Source organism: Sturnira hondurensis, unplaced genomic scaffold, assembly GCF_014824575.4.
Source record: "Sturnira hondurensis isolate 20B ecotype Veracruz unplaced genomic scaffold, ASM1482457v3 Scaffold0019978, whole genome shotgun sequence".
NCBI lineage: Eukaryota > Metazoa > Chordata > Mammalia > Chiroptera > Phyllostomidae > Sturnira > Sturnira hondurensis.
In genome coordinates, this window is record NW_028092609.1 from 727,243 (window position 1) to 748,288 (window position 21,046).

The window sequence follows — 21,046 nt, forward strand, 5'->3', positions numbered from 1 at the left end:
ATACACTTCAAAAATAAACCATTGGAAAAAGAATAAACCACAAGGGAAATCACGAAATATTTTCCCCTGAATGATGATGAGAACACAATATGCGGAAACTTGCATGATGCAGCTATGCCTGTATCTCGAGGGCAATGTATAGCTGTCAGTGCATACATGAGAGAACCAAACGATCTAACATTTTATCTCAAGAAATTAGAGCAAGAAAAGCAGATTAAATCCCAATCAAGTAGAAGGAAGGAAATAATCAAAGTAATGGCAGAAATAAAGAAATAGAAAACAAACGTACAAGAGAAAAATAACAATATAAATAAAGTTGTTACTAATAAAACCGACAGACGTCAACTACTTCTGGACAGGATGCAGTCACGCAGAGCAAGCAAGCAGCCTCAGTGGAAAAACGATGAAAGCGCCCCATCGACTACAAATAATAAGAAGGCCTCAGGGAGCCTCGCTGTAAAGGGACTGTAACTCCCGGGGGAGGAGGACCCTGCAGGGCAAGCTGAGGCCGTGCAACTGCACTCTGCCTGGGAACAGCTGAAGGTCCTGGGAGCAGACTTGAGCCCGAGAACTGGAGGTGGGCTGGGGACGGGGCGCCTCCGGGTGGGCGGTGCTAGCATCTCCGAAGTGGAGACAGGAGGGGCAGGCTCACACCAGGACTGGTTTTCCCTTCCAGACCTGTGCCAACCCCTGGAACTGCTGGGGGCTGAAGTCCAAACCTGACATTGAAAACTTCTGAAAGGCAGAATTCAAGTCCTCACGCTGTGTCACTTAGAAGACAAAGGCCCAGTGGGGACACAGGCCTGGAGAAAACCCGGGCAGAAGCGGAAGTCCTAGTGGTGTGGTCAGCGGACACCGAGGGTCTGCTGCTGCTCCTGCCCCAGGGAGCTGGGCAACTCCCTGCATTTATACTTTTGATGGCTGCGTGGGGCTGGGACCAACAAGACTAAAGGCGTGAGGGGCCTCGAACGCACATCTGGAAGGCCGGGAACCTGGCTGCCTCGGGAAGCTGAAGAACTAGGTTGGTTCATTCCTCCCCTCCACCCGTCCTCAACAGAGTCCACCAGCAGGCTTCCTAAGAACATTTCCTCACCACCCCCCCACAAGGCGGGAGCCCCGAATGGGCTACAGAGCCTGTGCTCTGTGCGATGAAGTCGCTCAGGCCTGGGGCGGGGGGTGGCGTCGGGAGCTGAGGCCAATCCCTGTGATTGGCTGAGGACAATCGCAAGTGTTCAGTCCCCAGCACCCGGGGCCAAACTCCACAACCATTTCGTACTTGAACTGGTGCGACACGGATTTAGGAATCATTGCACACTCACATCTGAAATGACAGGAAGGTGTGGAGGGGCAGAGCTAGTAGAAGTAACGTCCCCATCTGGGAACTCATTCCAGGTGGAGGGGACAGTCGGTGCACGGTGCAAAGGTGGAGGGTCAGTGTCCAGAGGAACAGCAGGAGGCCGGGCGGCCAAGCAACAGCAGGAGTCGACGTCTGGGAGGGACTGAGGGGCTGGGTCCTTCTTGGACTCCGGCCTTCATTCCAGGGAGATGGAGTGCCATGGAAGGTTCTGGGCAAAAGCAGGCCCGACACTGACTTGGTGGAGGGGCAGCCTGGCTGTGGGGTGGAGAATGAGCTGTGGCGGAGAGAGAGGCGAACAGGCTGCTGGCCCACTCCATTGTGAGTGGACAGGGAAGGCTGTGGGGTGGTGGTGGCCGCCGTACTCTGGGACAACTGTCCAGGGAACAGACAGGCCATGCTGATGAACCGGATGTGGGCGTGGGAGGAAGAGGGGATCAAGGAAGACACCAAGATTTAGTCCTGAGCAATTGGGGAAAAGGTCGCCTTGGCCGAGAAGGTACAGGCTGCTGGCCTGGTGGCTCTGGTGAGGATCTTGGCATTTCTCACGCACCCACGTGAGGACGTCACATAGGCAGGTGGGCACCTGAGGCTGCAGCTTCAGGAGAATGGTCTGGGATGTGAACCAGAGGTGAGGATGAGGCAGCCATTGGCTTATCGATGGAGTCTTAACACAGAAGAACCTGCAGCGGAGCTTACAGGCGTGAGGTGGTCTCAGGTGACAGGTAAGAAGGGGCCCTCAGAGCTACTACCCGTGTGGCCACGGGCCTTATCCCAGCTGTGCCAGCCCCTACTGCTCTTCTCTACAGTGGCCGCTCTCAATCTCCAAAAACTCAGAGGCAGAGGAGTGGATGCTTGGTTTCCTGTGACCCAATGAGCAGACTCTATGAATCAAAACCACTGAGCCCTGTGATCCTTTGAGGCCATTGCGTGTGAGGGGACCCGAGTCAGGTGACTTGGGGGGCAGTGGAATCTAGGGTCTGGGATCTAGGACAAGGCACCCCAGGAGTCAGATGTTTGTCCCCATTGGCCACCATTCGCCCCCCTGAAAGTGCTCTCCTCAGAGTTACCAGTGACTAATTACGAGCCACTGGGCCCCAACCCAGAAATCTAGGAAATGTCAGTGCGTCTTTCCTCTTCCTTATACGTTGCCCTCACTCCTCAGCATTTCCTGACTCCATCCTCCTCCCCACACTCCATGTCCATGTCTGAGGAGGTCTGGACGGTTTCAACAGCCGTCTAACACCACCTCTGTGCCACGCCCATCCCCTCCTCCATCCACCCTCTGGGGCGCTGCCGCACGGGAGCTGGGCATGAAACACAGAAAGAGCCTATTACGGCGTCTGGTGTGCGCACACTAGATAAATAATAGCCACCAATGCAATCACTCTCTTTTTGGGAATGCATTTCATCGCCTTCTTCCAAACACGTCCACACGGTCACGGCCACCTGCCAGCTGAGGGTGATGGGCTGGCGGGTGGATCACAGGGATTCTAAGCAGTGGGTGGAGCTAATTTCTGGGAAGCCCGCGCAGAGCCCTTCGGGGCAAGTCCTTCCGGGCAGCCCCTCCCCAGGCCCCTGTGAGCACACGCGCAGCAGCACACTGAGCTTCCCTCTGTGCAGCAGTTCGGCCTCCACCTTCTGGAGGAACCAGCCGCAGCGGGGAAGGCGCTCTGCCCCCACACCGCCTGCGCCCTGACTGCAGGCTTGCTGCCAACAACGCATCAGAGAACCCGCTGCTTGGTTTTGAAAGTTCAGGCATCGAAACCCAGCCACGTCCACATCAGACTCATTCTGCGAAGAAAGTTGCCAAGGACATTTTTTACCAAAAGGATCCTTTTAAACTGTTAAAAAGATGCCTAGAAATGGATCTGCTTTGTCATGGAATAGAAACAGAAAACCCGGCACCCACCCTTGTGAGCACGTGGGTGTAATAAAACGACTGAACTCCTTCAGGAAAGAAAGAGGCGCAGCAACGCAGAGAAGACCCACTGGCCTACCTTCCTGACGTCACGCACATTGACTTTGCCACCAGGCTCCTCGCTGAAATCGAGGAGCTGTTTCCCGAACGCCGGGTCCTGCTGCTGCGCGCAGGGTTGGCGGTTCCTGACGGCTTCCTCCTTGGTCCCATTCTCAGTCGCGGGCCTTCTCTCCTCTGTGGGCTTGGTCCTGAAACCACAGGCAGCCATTGAGATGAGGCAGGGTGCTTCCCAAAGACCTTTCCCCGCTTCCCATTCAACCCCGGACGGCAAAGGAGGTTCACCACCGGCTTCTCTCAAGTAAGGAAACGCACTCAGCTAGATGACGTGCCTTGGGGACCACTCCTGTGCCCATGGCTTGTAGGGGGCAGAGCCAGACCTGGAGGGGGGCAGCCGTGCCAGGTGGGCCCCCCTGTGTGGCCAGGATGCGGTGGCAAGTGGGGTGGGAGCTGCAGGAGGAGGACGCTGCCATCTTTGCACTAAGATTTTCAACCGTGCTTTGAGCTGGCTGACTATGGCGCGTGACTAGGCAGACATGGTTGAAAAGGGACATGTTTGTACATGGGGAAAATGACTTAAATTAAGCAGGCCGCTTTGTGGTAACCAGATCACAGAAGGGATCACACATCCATGGGAAGGGAGGGAAGTCCCCAGCTTTTCCACGTTGATCTATGAAATCAACTTGGTTCGTAAAACACGGAGGTACCATGTGTGTGAGCGTGAGCGTGCATGTGCGTTTGGAGAACAACTGTTTCCCCCGCTCTCCGGAAGTCTCCTGGGCCCCGCTGCAGGGGTGGAGGCGGCAACGGCCAACAAGTAGCCATAGAGAATGAGCTTCCACTCCTTTCTTCCTGCTTCTGGCGAAGTTACGAGCTCCCCAGCAATGCCCGCATTTTATGAAATGCTTAATGGCTACTACTTCTCTCACTGGTTTTAGGAGGCGGCTACAGCTCATTACTGAACAGTTAGCCTTCCCTTAAAATATCACCTTCCTGCCCATTTACAATGTGGCTACTACCGAAGCATCCAGAGTCAAATTCCATTAGCATGGCATTAAAATACCCCCATTGCTCTGTGATTAAGAACTTTGAAAAAGGGACGGGATAAAGTGAAGGCTGCTTAATACTTCCACGTCTTACCTTTCTTTACGGATTTATTACAAGCTAGGAACAAGCAAGTTAAAAATAGTATCTTTTCATTACACTAAACCTGTATTTTCCAAAAGGAAGAAGGGCAAGAATATTTATCAGTCCAATTTTTAATAGATTTCCTAAGTATGTTTTATTGTTACGATTCAATTTGGCGATCATTTAGATCGTTCTATCACTCTTGTCAGAAAATGTTAACTGGCTGAAGAGGTGTGTTTGGGAGCAATATTAAACAGAGGCCAGGAACCTACATGTCTGGAGAAGAATGGATGTGAGTGCAGGCCGTGGGGGCAGACAGGGCCCCTTGGAGATGAGGGTCCCGGGTTCAGGAGCCAGGACAACCAGGAGCTGGTGAGCCCTGAGGCGAGGCCCCGGACCTCCCAGTGCCTCTGTTTCTGGAGTTCACAGGTCAGCTCAATGACTCCCAAGGTCTCTGCTTACTCTAAAATCCCCCGACACTTCATTTCTAGTTTGCCATCTTTCTTATTTAAAATAATAAAATATTAACACACTCATTTAGCCAATAAACATTTACTCACTGCCTTTCCACAGTAGGCTCTGTAGGGGTTTTTTTAAAAAAAGATTTTATGTATTTATTTTTAGAGAGAGGGGAGGGAGGGAGGGAGAGACGGTGAGAAACTGCGACTGGTTGCTTTTGGCAAGGACCCCGACGGGGCACGGAGCATGGAGCCCACAACCCAGGCATGTGCCCTAACTGGGAGTCAAACTGGGACCTTTTGCTTTGTGGAAAGAGGCCCAACCAACTGAGCTACACCAGTCAGGGCTCTTTACCCATTTCTATTGTACTTTCTATTTTCTAAAAAGGTTTTATTTATTTATTTTTAGAGAGAGCAGAAGGGAGGGAGACGGAGAGGGAGAGACACGGAACTGGTTGCCTCTCCTATGTACACTGACCAGGGGCAGAACCGTAACCCAGGAATGTGCCCTGACCGGAAACCAGCCTGGGGACCTCTACTTTGCAGGACCACACGGAACTGACCACAGAGGTCAGGGCCACGGGCTCTGCGGTTTGACTTCACTTCTGCCTCGTTTCATCGCACCTCTCAGAACATTCCGGCTGCTGCTGCTCCTCCTTCCGAACGCGTTCACGGAACAGCCGGTCCTTCGGAGTGAGAACTGGAGAGATGGGGGGTGGGCCATTAACCCCCATGCTTGCCAAAAGGGTCTTATAAAGGACTCTTCCCGAAGCAGTGTCCTGAAACTGACTGCAGAGCCTGAGTTTTAAAGACAAGTGGAGCGCACCCATCAGAACGGCTAAAACTAAAAAACATGGACCCTACCAGGTGTCGGCGAGGGTGTGGGTCACTGCAACCCTCGCCCACCACGGGCGGGTGCAGTGTGGGGCAGCCCCTTTGGAAGCTGGTTTGGCAGCCGAATCTACACTTACCAGAGGAGCTGGCTGTCCCACCCCCCGGAAAATGAAGAGGTGTGTCTCCACAGAGACTTGTGCAACACATACAGCTTCGTTTGTGACCAACTGGAAACGGGCCGAACGCCCACCACCGATGGGTGCACAAGGAGTGCGTTCCACACAGCGGAACGCTGCTCCGCGATGAAAAGGAGCCCACCGGGAATACGTGGGCCGCATGTGAGTCTCAGACTCTTTACGTTGGGGGAAAAGGCCTGGGAAAAGTCAGCATCACGTGCACTGCCATTTATGGAAGAGCCTGGAAAACGCAAAGTGCTCTAGGGTGACAGCAGAGCGGTGGCTGTGGGGTTGGGGCGCCAGAGATGACTTGCGAGGGACGCAAGGCAGCTTTGGGGCGGGTGTAAGTGTTCGCTCATGCGCTGCACAGCCTGGGATGGGCTCACGGACACACACACTCGGTGGGTTTCTTCAAACTGCATCATGGAAGTTCGTGCAGTTTATGGTTTGTAAAGATGTAACAGATGTAAACAAAGAACAATTTAAATTAGGAAATCTGCTATGGAAGTGTGGAAGTACTCACACCGGAAGTGTGGCGTACACAAACAGTTCAGAAAAACCTAAGACACCACCCACAGAACAGGACCTGCTTCTTCCTTTGCTGCTATTCCCTAACGGTGCAAGTTGTACCTGCTCACTGCTGCAGACCTGGCGCAGCCGGGGCCCAGCCAGAACCTACACACGGCGTGGAATCATAAAGGGGGGCGTGATGGAAAATGTGACATGAATGGGCTCGGCACCGAAAACCTTACTTCGTTAAATGCTCCGTTGTTAAACACGGACAGAAGATGTGCATGACTTTCTTGAAGCTGCCGGCGCCCACGAGCCCGGTGTCGCCGAGGTCGTAGGACCGCAGCATGCTGTGGAAAGCCTGGGCGTTCCTGCCAATGGCGTCACAGACCATGGCTTCCAGCTGGCAAGAGACAGGTGCGTTTCCAGGCTGCAGGCGTGTGGCCTGGGCGGGGGCACCCTGGGACCCTGAGGGCGGCATAACTTACCGAGTCCGGAGCTGGCCGGTGAAGTGTCCCGGCGTCTGTACAGGAGGGCAGCTTTCCTGTCTGGTTGCGAAAGAGAGAGTACGGAGACCCCAGTGGCTCATACAGGCAGTAGGAGCTCTGGGGTCTTCCCACGTGGCCGTCAGCGCTGCCCCTGGTCAGCCAACGGCTTTGGGACCTTGAGCAGGCGAGTCTGCCCTCTGATCCCCATCTGGAAAGGGGAATAAGAACACTGAACTTGCACTTATTGTTTCAAAGTACAACAGGCATGAAAAAAATCCATCACCTAGAAATCAGGTGAATGAGAAGTGACAGAGGAGACAGCACTTTCTCCGCCTATCAGCGTGGGAAAAATGAACGAGGAAGCCAAGGGCAGTGTCCACAAGGAGTAATAATATTAGACAACTGGATGCCCAGCAGACTCGGCGGGGGGGGGGGCAGGGCAGGTGGGCGGGACCACCTCTGGGGGGCCAGGGAGCAGGTGAGCAGGGGAAACTAACTGGACTTTTTAAAACCTGTTAAAATCTAAAAATGCTAATAGCTATTACAGTTATGGAAGCATTTCTAATAACAAACTGTGTCCATTTTCAGTCAAAAGAAACAAACATTAAAAGCAAATGTCAGTCACTAGAGGCAATAAGCAGTCATTTCATAAAAGGTGAACTAACGTTAAAGCTCTAAAACTACGGACGCAACCGGAGTAGCTGTTCCCGCCGGGCTGGTGGGGCAGGAGATGCAGCGGCAAGAGGCCACGGCTGCAGCCCCCGAAAGCCAGCTCCGCCGTCGTGCCGCAGGTGACGGCAGTCTCAGCGGGGCGCAGGTCCTCAGAAACGCCAAGCGGCCCCCCCCGCACGGTTTAGAAGTGAAACGTCCAAACCATAGCACTCTTAAACACGTAACCCTTAGTTGAAAGTTAAGTCAGCTGAGAAATTCAAAGCGCAGTCGTGCGTTTCTTCAAACCGCACTCACCGGCACCTCTGACTGCCCTAAGAACGCCAAGTTTCCCGGCCCACAGAGAAACGCAGACTCGGAAGCCGTTACAAAACTTACGGGCGGGGCCTCCTGGAGCAGCTGGGTGAGCGTGCGCACGGCGACCAGCCCTGTGCCCTGGGGGTCGAGCATCTGCATCAGTTCCCCGAACTCCGAATCGCTCAACTTTCTGACCACGCAGTTCAGGACGTGGCGCAATTCCTCCCCTTTCATCTGTCCGTCTGCTTTCTGGGCATGAGAGTGCATGTAAGGGGATTTTTAAAAAAGGAAAAGGAAAGAAGAGCATTACACATATTCAGCATTGTTTAACAGACCACGAGCTTTGGCTAAACAGAATTATGTTAGGAAACGCGAGAACCTCAAGCGACCACCGTTACAGACCCCACGTGCCAGGAGCCCCGGAGGGCGGGGGCGGCCAGAACTGGGCAAGCGCAGCCCCCAGGGTGTTCTCTGTGAGGACGTGGCGGTCCACGGTCCCAAGGGAGGAAAGAAGCCCCTTCTGGGGCAAAGGCTGACCCCGTCGGGACAGGCTAACAGCTGGCGGTCATGGAAGGCTTGAACAACCCCTCCTGCCCCAACCCCACCGGAGGGCCACGTGGCTCCGCCACGTAGGACATGAAACTTCCCGGCAATTCACTTACAACTTGCCAATTTACGGAGGATATTAATTATGCTTGTTTTTCACTATCACCAACCTCAGCTTTTATGTAAATGGACAATTACTTATCAAGAAAAATTTCAGCCCTGCTGCCTGAAAGAAACACAGTATGAGCAAAATACGAACAGGCAAGCTTCCTCCCCAGAATTTGAAAAAATAGAACATCACCAGTAAGTAAATTAACTAGCAAAACTGAGAGATACTGGTAACTAGAAAAACAGGGGAAATAAAGAACCCGTGCCTCACAGAAAGTTATTATGAATATTAATGAGACAAGCTCTCACTTTGGGGTCCAAAATCTGAAAAGGACAGAAGGTTCTCCAGGGAAAACTAAGTAATCTAGAGGGTTTGGATACACTTATTTTTGGCTTCGAAAGTGACAATTTTTTAGTGTCTAAACAGGAGTCATTGGCAATTAATTTTCTGTGGTTTTCAGTAAATTTATAGCAGTGTTCAACCATCCTCACCACTAATTTCCAAACATTTTCACCCCAAAAGAAACTTCGTGCCAGTACGCAGTGACTCCCCACTTCCATCTCCAGCCTAAGGCAACTAATGATCTCTTTTCCGTCTCTCTGTATTTGCTCTTTCCTGGATAGTCCGGGTAAATCAAACCCTACGATATATGCATCTGTACGGGTCTCGCATCTGGCTTCTATCACTTTGCATAATGTTTCTGAGGTTCATCCGTGGTGTAGCCTGGATCCGCATTTTGCTCGTTTATTCCAGCCACAATCCCACGGTATGGAAACGCCGCTCTCTGTTCATTTTGTCGCAAGTGGATGAGCACGTGGGTTGGTCCCAGTTTGGGAATCATGAACAACGTTGCTATGAACACTTGCAGGCAGGTCTCCGTGTGAGCACATGCTTTTATTTCTCTCGGGTAGATCCCTGGGAGTGGAATCGCTGGGTCGTATGGTAAATTGCTGTTTAAATTATAAAGAAACGACGGTGTTGTTTTCTGCAGTAGCTGCTCCATTGTACACTCCCTGCAGCAGCGTCTGAGTCCCGTCCTCACCAAGGCTCATTACTGTCTGAGTGGGGGGGGCAGGGCACAGCCACGTATCATTAAGTGGGAAGGGTGTCTGGCTGTGGCCTGACTTGCATTTCCCGGACGTCTAATGATGTTCAGCATTTTTTCATGTGCTCGTTGGCCATGCCCACATCTTCTTTGGTGAATTGTCTATAAAAATCTTTTGCCCATTTTTTAAATCAGGTTGTCTTATTAAGTTCTGAGAGCTCTTACATACTCCATATATGGGTCCTTCACCAGATATGTAACTTACACATATTGGCTCCTGGTCTGTGGCCTTTTCACTTTCTTAACAATATCTTCTGGAGCATAGAAGCTTTTAATTTTGATAAATCTAATATATTAATTTTTTTCTTTAACAAATCATGCTTTTGGTGTCCTATGTAAGAAATGTTGGCCTAACACAAACTTACAAAGATTATGCACGTCTTCGAAGAGTTTTACTGTTTCAGCTCTTACGTTTAGGTCTAGGGTCCATTTTAAATTAACTTTTGTGTATGATGTAAGGTCATTTGTCTTCTTGTACATGGATATCTGTCTCAACACCATTGGTCGAAAGGACTATTCCTTCCCCCACGGACTTTGTCAAACCTGAGTTGACCGGGGGAAGGGTTTGCGCCTCTATTCTCGGTCCTCTCCCAGGGGCCACTGCGTCCAACCCTCCCGCCAGTACCCCTCTCTCTACTGCTGTGACTTCATGCTAACACTCCAAGCCTGGAAGTTACGTACTCGAACTTCATTCTTCTTTTCCAAGACTGTTTTGGCTATTCTGAAAACTTTGTATTTCTGTATGAATTTTTAAGATGTCTTTCAATTTCTGCCAAAAAAATAGTCAGCTGGGATTTTGATGTCGTTTGCATTGAATTTATAGATCAATTTGGAGAGAACTGCAATTGTGATCATGAGTTTTCCAAGCCACATACAAGGACTGTCTATTTATTTATTTACATCTATTTTTTCTCTTAATAATGTTTAGTGTATTTTTTTAGAGAGAGGGGAAATGAGAGAGAGAGAGAGAAAGAAGGAGAGAAACATCGATATGAGAGAGAAACACTGATTGGTTGCTTTTCAGATGTCCCCAGACTGGGATGAAACCATAATCCAGGTACGTGCCCTGACAGGGAATCGAACCTATGACCTATAGGTTCGCAGGACAATGCCCAACTGAGCCACAGCAGCCAGGGCGGGTTTTGTAAATTTCAGTGCACGAGTCTGGCACTTCTTTTGTCAAATTTGCCCCTAGGTGTTTTATTCTTTTTTGATGCAATTGTGAAAGAAATTGCTTTCTGACTTTCATTTTCTGGTTGTATATTGCTAGTTTATACAAACATAACTGATTTTTGTATGTTGATCTTGAATCCTGCAACCTTGAGGTCATTTATTAGTTCCAGCAGCTCGTGTGTGTGTGTGTGTGTGTGTGTGCGTGTGCGTTCCTTAGAATTTTCTATTACTGAAACACACGGCGTGTGAATGCAGACAGGTTCACGTCTTCCTTCCCGCTCTGAATGCCTTTTCTCTCTTTCCCTTTCGACTGCTTGTCTGCAGCTCCGGCACAAGGTCGGCTAGAAGCAGCAAGAGCTGCATCCCTGGCCCTGCCAGTCTTGTACTGTTCACTATGAGTTTCTCACAAACACCCCGAGCAGGTTTGGGAAGTTCCCAGCCATTTCCAGTTTCTTGAAAGCTGTTATCGTGAATGAGTGTTGGATGTTTCAAACACTTTTTCTTCATCTGTTGAGAGGAGCACGCAGCTCTGTCTTCATTTCTATTTATCGTGCATTACACCGACTGATTTTCTGGGAAGGGGAAGCGACCGTGCGGTCCCGGGCACGTCCCACGCGGGCGGAGCGCTGATTCCTTCTTAGGTGCTTCTGGGCTCAGTTTGCTGACGCCCGAAGGGCACTGCACTGTGGTCTTCTTTGCTCGCGATGCCTTTACCCGGCCTTGGTGTCAGGGAATGTTGGCCTCAGAGAACGAAACGGAGGTGTCCCTTCCTCCTCTAAGTTCTCCAAGTTTGGGAAGAATACGTGTGAGTTCCATCACTCATCTTTGTAATCTCTGACGCAGAGAACTTGCCACTTTTTGTCAGATATATTTTGTAGTATTTGATTTTTAAAATATTATTAGAAATGATGTTTTAAAAATTCCTTTTCTAATTGCCTCTCACAGTACATAGAAATATTGTTGATCTCTGTGTGTTGACCTTGTACATGGTAGGTACCTGATGCCCTTCTAAGTTCACTATCAATCCTTATATTTTTGGAGATTCTTTTAGACTTTCTGTTTACACAATCATGTGAACTGAAAATAAGAGTGGGTGGATAGACAGGGTACAGATGGTTTCCGGGTAGCAGACAGGGGGCCACGCCTGACTGACCTGAGTGACAGGGTCCCCTGGGAGAGACGGTGGCAGCGTGCGGAGGCAGTGCCTACAGCTGCCTGGGACACAGGACTCGGAGATGTAAGTGGTCTCCTAAAGATTCTGCAGCAGGAGAGGGACCCGTTCCTCACGGCTGTCCTCTGCAGCCGGGCCAGGCTCCCGCCCCTGCCCCCTCCCTGTCCCTCCTTCTGCTCCTTCTTTTAGGGGCCAGGACGTGGCCAAGACCCAGGCATGTGGAGTGTGGGGGTGGGCGGGGCATCCTACTGGGAAGCCATGCACTCTGCACCTCTAAGGCATTCGACGGCCGCTGCTCTTCCGTGACACCCAGCCTGTGAGCTCACATTGGCAAGAACTGGGCATCACCCACCCATGTGCTCAGCCTCGGTGCCCGAGGGGGCCCTGCGTGGGGCGGGCCCGGCGTCCTCGCCTCCGTGACGCCTCTGTTGCTCTCCAGCTGCACGGCCCAGCAACGGCCGCCCAACGGTCTCATGTTTGCAGCATCAGCATTACTGCAGCCCTCCATGAACAGAGAGGCAGACTTCCTACTTTTAATTACATTACTTCTTCAATTTACTAATAGAAGCCGAGGTGGGTGAGCACACGAAAACTTATTTATCTTTAAAGGAGGCCCTGCTAGCAGACCGTGGACAGCTCAGGGCAGGGCTGATGGTGCCCACACTGGGGAGGCCAGTTTGAATCCCGGCCCCGCCACTCACGAGCTGGGGGCCTCAGGCTGGTGACTGACCTGCCCTGCTCCCCTTCCCCAGCAAAGGAGAATGAGGCAGAAGAATTACGTGAAGATGACAACACCTTACAGACGTGCTGTGAAAACCAGTTCATTGCTTCCGACAATGCCTGGCACATGGTGTTCGTTCAGAGGCCGAGTCATGTTGGGCCTAAAGACTCACAACAACAGGTGTGCCCACTGAGATGTCTCCAACAGAAAAGGGAACCCCGAATCTCTGAGTCCACACGCTGCTTGGAAACCCCAAGCAATGGCGTGTTAGTCTGCGAGGTGAGGGGCTGCCACCCCCCACTCAGAGCACAAACCTTGCAGCCTGAAGCCCCTCCAGGCCCCGAGGGGCTCCTTGCCCCGGCGCTGCCCCTCCGAGCAGCCTGCCCCCGCCTCAGCAGCGGGCTCTGGAGGCATCGCGACTTGGAGGCCAAGTCACGCCTCGTCTGTGCATGTCTGCGTCTGAGGGGAAAGCATTCACTGCGGTGCCGATTACTTATCAGAGACTCAGTTACTGAACGTGCTCAGTAAATACTGAACCTGAGAAACGTTGCCTGCACATCAAAAACGCCTCAAGGCTGCTTTTCTAAAGTAAACATGAAAGCGGGACAGGGGCTAATGGCTTAAAGCAAGTCGCAAACTCACGCAGCCGCCACCCTCTGCAGTGCAGGCAAACGACGGAACTGGCTGTCCCGGGGCCGAGACGACGTTCCTGCAATAGGCTACCGGGCAGTTATGAACCTGAACTCTCGGTTGAGGGGGAAGGTTCAGTGGGTCCAGATGACTCATTAGTTCAACAGCCAGTGATAACTAGTCACTCCGTCTGTAACGACCGGCCGCGCACTGCTGTTCCCCCTGGCACGGGGCTCACTGCACTGTAACGCCTTCGCATCACCTGGCCTCCCAACTGGACCCGCCCTGGAGGCCCTGTCCAGGCTCCTGAGCACTCAGAACAGCTCCCAGCATATAAGAGGAGCTCAAAATGCGTCTGTTGCATGAAGCAGTGAATAAATACATGGCCTTTCCACTGCTCTCGTTCTGACCAACACACTGGCCTCCTTAGGAATGGCGCGCTTTTCGCCTGAGAAAGGCTCCCAAGCCTTACGCTGTTGATGACCAGCAAAGCTTTCTTCAGTGACGTGTAGTGGTTTCCATGTCCAAACAACTTTGTGATAACGTTTTCCTTGCGAAATTGACTTTTAGAGTCAGTGCTGCAAGATGATTAAGAAAAAAAAACAGAAATAAGATTATGTCCTTGAACAGTTCTTTCCTAATGGGAGAAAGACGCACCCCACAGCAAGTACAGCGACGGCTCCCTGGGGGTGAGCTCTGTCCTGAAAGTGTCCTGCACGCATGCAGGCCCCTCATCCCCCGGTCAGGGTGATGCCGGGGAGGGAGGCGGCGTGGACGTGCCCGCCATGGCCCGCTCCGGTGCCAGCCTCTCTTCGTCCCCCGCCATCAGCTGCGATCAGCCGTCATGTTAGTGTGGGCCTTGGTCCCAAAAAGGACCAGGAAAGACAGCACGATCCCACCGAGGCTGCCACCCGGCTCCAGGCAGCACGCTCGCCCACGTGAGGACGGAGGAGACTCAGCCCTCACAACCCCTCGCCAGGCCCACTGCCTGCTGCACAGCCCTGGGGGCCTAAGGTCGCCCACGCTGGAGGTCAAGGCCAGCGCACTATGCACTTGGGTCAGAAAGGGGTGCAGCATCTCATAATGAAACGCTCAGACCGTCCGACGTGCCCCACTAACTGAAGAACGTGAGTGATCAGCTCACTTGCTCTACAGTGCTCAGGTGTGTCAGGGGCTTTAGGGCCCACCTCTAAGCCACCTACTGTTTCCAGCTGTGCAAAAACACACAAGCACACACGCCCTTACCACCGCTTTTCAGAAACTTAAAGCAGCAGAATCGCTGAAGGGAGTTCCTTGCGTGCGTGTACATGTGCGTGTGTATGTGCGTGTGCATGTGAGTGGCTGGGGCACTACCCAGGACATGGTGCAATAATGAGCAGCCTCTCTGGTCACACTCACTAAATATCGAGGGCACCTCCACCCCAGCTGGGACAACCAAAATGTCTCACGACATTGCTGAATATCTCCCGGGCAGCCCAGACTGCCCCCACAGTGGGAAACCACTGTTTTCAGGTAAATAAAATTCATGTTTCCATTCATGTGGTCTACCATCCGGTAGACACGGTGCTACTGGAAAAGAAAACGACAAAAAAACAGGAGTAACGTCACTTAAGAAATGAACTCACACAGGCACACCCTGCGAGCGCGGGGAGGCCGGCGATCAGGGAGGTCGCCAATGTGCACAAATCCCCGAGACGCAGCTCGGACCGGGTGGAATGGGAACTCGCTGCGGTATGCTCCGCTGGACAGTGGGGCCCGGTGCTCCCCGTGGACGTGCTGAGGTTATAAAGCTTTTGCTCTAAGATCTATACGGGCAGCCAGTGCCGGCTGCACATCACAGACAAAACACTTCTCAGAGCACAAAGCTAAACTCGAAAGTGTCGTATTGTGAGGTACTTTGCAGAGTTCAGGGCCCCCACTGCAATTTATATGATAATGCTAATCTAAAGTTATAATCGGCCCTGGCCGGGTGGCTTAGTTGGTTAGAGCGTCATCCAGATAGGCCAAGCTTGCGGGTTCTATCCCCGGTCAGGGCAAATACTGGAATCAACCAATGAATGCGTCAATAAGTGAAACAACAAATCGATGATTCTCTCTCTAAAAATCAACCAGTCAATAAAATTATAGCAGAAATTAGAACACTCAGAAAAAACGGCACTCAAGGCAGTAATCCTGCAGCCCACCACGTCCGCACCTCGCAGAGTGGCTGGACAACCAGTTCACGTGTGCTGCTCCTTCCCACGCAACACCTCACAGACACGCGCTCACGCCCAACTCGGAGTCAGTGCTGGCATGACACTGTGCGTGCACGCGTGCCCCAGCTCAGCCCGCCGGCTCTGCCTCCGAGGCTCTGCAAGCCCAGGACCTCATTAAGACTCCTCGTGGTCTCATTTTTTTTCATCTAAAAATTGGAATAATCATCATACTGCCTTACAGCTTTAAGGTAATTCTAAATAAGAATGTACAGAAAATAATTTGTAAATGCAAATCACTATGAGAAAGTTCATAATTAGTCTATGCAGACTAATGCGTCATTCAATAAAGGAGGGAAAAGTAATTCAGATTATCTCTTTCCTTTTACATACCAAGGTCTGTGCAACAAAAGTTTAGGAGTTCCATTTTCACGTACCACGGTTTTCTTGTCAGGGGACCTGTGTCGCTAACTTCCGTCCACTGAGGATCATGCAGGGATGCTAGAAATTGCTTCCAGTTGATTTTCTTGGTGGTTTTAAGTCCAAATCTGGATTTAAAAAAATGTTCAAACATTATTTCTGTAACACTGCACGGATTAGTTGTTCAATATGGAATTTTAAATGGCAGCGATGAGTTTTTAGAAATTTTCAAATCTAAGGTAAACAAAATAATTTAGTAAAGTCATACTACAAGTTGATTTTTAAAAAGCAAGGAAAGATCAAATTGACTATGCATCTCCAGGTCCCCATCTGCCATCAGCTGGAGCACAGGCTGACGGAGGAAACCGAGGCATCTGATTAAAATTCTGCTGTCGCTGAAGCAATTCTTCAAACTCATTGTGGGAGGAGCTCATTTACTGTGTAGGCAGAGTAGAGCCCACGCAGTTTCCACATCCTCACCCCTGGGGCTGTGAAGATGGGACTTTAGTGGCAAAAAGGACTTTGCAGGTGTGACTAAGGATACAGACCCCGGGGTGGGAGCAAAAGCAGCCCTGGGCGTCCAGGTGGGCCCAATCTAGCCCTTCACCGGGAGGGTACAGGGGTGTCCAACCTGAGGCCTGTGGGCCGTGTGTAGCCTATTTGTGCCAGCTATGAATGCGGCCCAAAATCGTAAATTTACTGAAAACCTTGTTTTTGCTCATCAGTTTTTGTTAGTGTTTGTATATTTAATGTGTGGCCCAGCGATGCCAAAGGGTCAGACACCCCTGGATTACAGCTAACAGGTTAAAACACCCCTCCCACAGTACTGGGTCCCCACCATCCTGTGTCACTCACACACTGAGCACACCCCGTGCTTCCGTAACAGGGTGGCAGGGGGAGTCTGTGCTGAGCTCCGAGGACAACAGAGATGAGATGCCCAAGTGGCCATGAGGCAAACAGCCCTGTTTTTGGTTGCTGAACACTCGTGCCTGAGAGAGGACTGATTTCGTGTCAGTAGGTCAGGGCCCACGTGAGAGACAGCAGGTGTGCGTGTGTGTGCATGGCCACACCTGGGGTCACCTCAGCTCCTGCCCAAGACGGCTACCTGTAGGAGCCAACAGACCTCACCAGAAGTTCCCCTTCTCTACTTCCAGATGGCCAGGAGCTGAGGAGGGAGCCAGCAATGAGCTGAGAGGGGCGTGCATTCGCCCTCATCCAAGAAAGAACAATGCATCCCAACATGAAATCCAAAAACCTGGCCAAGGCTCTCAGGAAAGGAGATGCCTTCCGACCCTCCTCAGACCAGAGCTGCAGTTTCCAGCTCAGAGCGCACGCACCCGTCAAGGTGGAACTTTCACGCCCCCCTCCTTCTCTCCTTCCTCTGTGCACTCCAGTTCCTGGAGGAGTCAGAAACGGGGTTGGCGGAAGGAGAAGGAAAGCCAATTGCAAAGGGGGGAAAGGGAGACGTGGCCATCTGCTTCATCCCTAACGGCTGCTGAGGCTCAAAACGGCAGGTCCCACGGCATAGTCTCCCTTTATCCACCTAGATCAGTGTCTGCTCTGCACAGCGCCCTGTGGACGGCCTCAGCTGGCCTCCGGTGCCTTGGCTTTCTCTTGGGTTGGCCAGTGGGAGGCGCCTGCAGGAGACTGGAAGGGGAAGGGGCAGCTGGAAGGCAAGGGGGCAGGGGGGTCATTCCCCGGCCCCTCCCTGCTGGGCTGCAGATGGCGGGCCACGTTCCCCTCCAGCAGACTTCACCTGCTCTTGGGCGACCCTCTCCTTCAGCCACAGTTGTTCAGTAACTGTGCCTTCCTGTGCCCCTTCAGGCCTAAGAGAGACCACAGCTTCCCCCACTATCGATTTCACTCAATCCTGGGACCACGGGAGCTGATTCGCAGCTCCCTCACCCGCCGCCCTCCTGTGCCCCTCTGGAGCCACACTGCCCCCACCCCCACTGTCAGCAACTGCCGACCTGGCCTCCATCCCTGGGGCTTCGTCTTTTCCAGAACGACATGGAAATCGATGAGATCTTGGACTCCCAGTTGAAAGGGCTTGGCCAATAACTGGAAACCCATCCCAGGGTGTGGCTGTTGTACTTCCTAGAATCTGGGTTAAAAGGCTTATACTCTCTGTCCAGGCACCGGTGTGGGTGGGAACTTCTCAACAGGAGGCGTGTCTGCGCGAAGGCCCGCCCCCGCCATGGCCGGTGAGGTGTCTCCGGGGAAGGCGGGAGTCGGCAGGGCATTCGCTCCCTCGTCTCAGCTCCCCCCGAAGCCTTGCTCTCCCTGTTCAAAGACTGGCGTTAGTTTTCACGGGTCTGTTTTGTATGAAAGGCTAGGCGGCACGAAAAGCGCAGCATGTTGGTAATAAAGGTCACGTTAGCTGTTCAATTAAAGTCTACTGTTACATTAAAAAGTATAGATGGAAAACAGCTTTTAAAGTCTCTAAAATATTATTAGGATTAAGATTTTATGCCTCATTACCAAGCTGTTAGTGTTTTACATTTAGGCCCTAGACCTTGAGTATTTAAAAAAATAACAAACTTAAACGATGCCAATTTTTTTCTGTAATATCCACTCAAATTGCATAGTAAGACTAATTTCTCAAATCATTTTGCTAGGCTCGAGAGATTAGATTTTTACTTCCCTCTTTATTATTTCCTGTATTTTTTGCCTTAAAACAGCGTGTGTTTTTAAATTTTATTTCTTAAATTAAAATGCAGTAAAATGGACTTGTTCTTTCGGTGTACCGTTTTATAAGTTTTAACACATACACAGGGATACCTCACATTATCGCACCCCACAAATACTCGCTTTTACAACTGGAAAATGACCTGCTTTACTGCAGCACTCGCCGTATCACAGCGGCTGGAACAGAGCCCACAGCGGAGCCTGGTGCGCCTGCAGATTCGGGCCACACCCACACTCTGGACCAGCAGAGCTCCGCCAGCCACCCCTCCCCCGTGCGCCCCTCTGAAGTCACACCTGCCCGGCACCTAGGCCTGGAAACCAGGGATCTCTCCCCCTTTCCTGTGGTTTTGTCATTGTGCAGGGCATTAGAGGGGAGCAAAGAAAAGAGGGACATTGGGGCAGGGCCACACCCGTGCCGCTCAGGGCTGACATTAGCCCCAGCTTGAGTTCACACCTCCCAGGCCAACGGCTTTGTGGTGGACTGTAGTGGATGCCCTTGTAGGAGGGCACATAATTTGTGGGGGGTCCTTGACGATGACCATGTAAATTCAGGACACGGGTGCCACCTGGCTGTGACAGTGTGGGGAGCCTGTATGCTCTCTCGAGGGGAGACGGGGAGTCAGAGGGCCGCAGGCTGGGCCACTGTGCCGAGCACTGCAGAGACCCATGGGTCCTTCTGTCCGTCCATCCATCCGTGTGCAGCGGCGCTCTGGAGGGCAAGGGCGGGGGCGGGGTGGGATGGGAGCACCTGCCAACGGAGTCCTGGGTAAGAATTTAAAGTTGACAGAGGAGACGTCACAAACCACCGGGAAAGAAAGGGTTCTTTAACAAGTGGTGACAGTCAAGCAGATTACCTACTTGGAAAAAAATTTGATTGGGACACCCACCTTCTGTCAGAATGGATTATAAAGTGGTTTGTTTTGTTTTCAAAAAATAAAAAATAAGAAACAAAGTAGAAAAAGTCTTTTCCAAGCCTGGGTCAGGACGGTGAATTCACAGGTTTTTAAGCCACAGAAGACATTCCAAAGGTAGGAGATCAATGTGTTTGATTCTATTAAAATGCAGCTTCAAGTGAAGAGTCACCGTGCAGGGCAGGGACGGGCTGGCGGGCTGTGGACACAGCTGCAGCGCCTCTGCAGGTGGGCCCCTGCGCAGGTTATCGACCTACTGAAAAATGGCTACACCGGGGTGTCAGACTCATTGTCACGGGGGCCACATCAGCCTCGCCATTGCCTTCAAAGGGCTGAAACAATTTCAGGACTGGACACGTGTAACTACTTCTCAACAGTTAAGGAGCTGAAATTACATTCGGCCCTTTGAAGGTAGCTGCGAGGCTGAGGTGGCCCCAGTGACAATGAGTCTGACAACCCTGGGCTAATCAAAGAAGCGGTAACACTGACTTAAACCACCGGTGGGGCTGTTAGGTGACTGGGGAGCAAGGAGACTCCTGTCAGGGACAGACAGCCTGGGCCCAGCCTCGGGACACGGCCCACCTCGGTGTCACTTCAGAAATGACAAAGTAAGCCAATACCGAGGCACCATTATGACCCCTTGGGTTGTCAATGTTCTAAAACAATGTTGATATTCACGCTGGAAAGGAAGCGGAACCAGAACAGTCACACAAGGTCAGTGGCACTGGAAACCACGCTTTTGGAGAGAATAATTTTGCAATCCTCATAAAAATTCGCAAAAGCCTCCACACTCTGGCCTTGAATCCAGCTTTCAGAAAGACCTTCTGAGGAAGGCAGGCACCTGCCAAAGAGCCCTGTGCCCCCGGCACTGACTCCACCCCGAGGGCCCCCAGCCAGGCCGGCTTCTCCTCCTCACCTGGGCTCCAGCCCCACTGGCTTCTGCAAGGCCCAGAACACACACACCAGGCGGGCAATGCCTAGGCCAGGCCTCCCCTCCCCCCTCCTTCACGGCTGCTCCCCCGACCTCTCGGGCCTCGGTTTAAAGCTTGAGTTTTCAGAGAGACCTTACCAGGCCATTCTGGAAGGGTCTGAGCTCTCCCCTGTTACTCTCTGCCGTGACAGTCCCCGCCGAGTCTCCCCACCCCGCTCCTCGCCCTGCACACCTGAGCTTAGTAACCACACGCTTGCTGAGCCCCTCGAGGGCAGGGCCGGTGTCTCCCTCACTGTCCCAGTCCCTGGTGTCTGGCGCAGGCCTGGTGCCCAACAAGCTCTGGAGAACTATTTGTTGACTGACTAGATGGAACCAATGAATGAACAGTCAGATGCAAAACTAGAGAGAACCTGAACACTCACATGATGACCAAACGGACACGTTCTGATGGTCACAGTCGAAGAGCCCCAAAGTCGGTCAGGCCCGACGGGAGCAGCCCCTCCGAGAAGGCCGTGCGCGCTCTCCGACCATTCACGAGGGCGGCTCCCACGCACTCT

At 52.1% G+C, this 21,046-nt stretch overlaps 1 protein-coding gene across 1 annotated transcript in view; it reads right to left on the reverse strand.

Moving 5' to 3' along the window:
- EFCAB6 (EF-hand calcium binding domain 6) overlaps window positions 1–21,046 on the reverse strand; it is a 152,251-nt gene that overhangs the window by 65,201 nt on the left and 66,004 nt on the right. The window contains exons 10-17 of the mRNA XM_037028488.1: window positions 15,977–16,087; window positions 13,820–13,925; window positions 7,893–8,141; window positions 7,592–7,728; window positions 6,927–7,134; window positions 6,681–6,841; window positions 5,543–5,716; window positions 3,355–3,523 (exon numbers count right to left, since the gene is read on the reverse strand). Coding sequence (XP_036884383.1) covers window positions 3,355–3,523; window positions 5,543–5,716; window positions 6,681–6,841; window positions 6,927–7,134; window positions 7,592–7,728; window positions 7,893–8,141; window positions 13,820–13,925; window positions 15,977–16,087 — 1,315 coding nt within the window. The remainder of the gene's footprint in view (window positions 1–3,354; window positions 3,524–5,542; window positions 5,717–6,680; window positions 6,842–6,926; window positions 7,135–7,591; window positions 7,729–7,892; window positions 8,142–13,819; window positions 13,926–15,976; window positions 16,088–21,046) is intronic.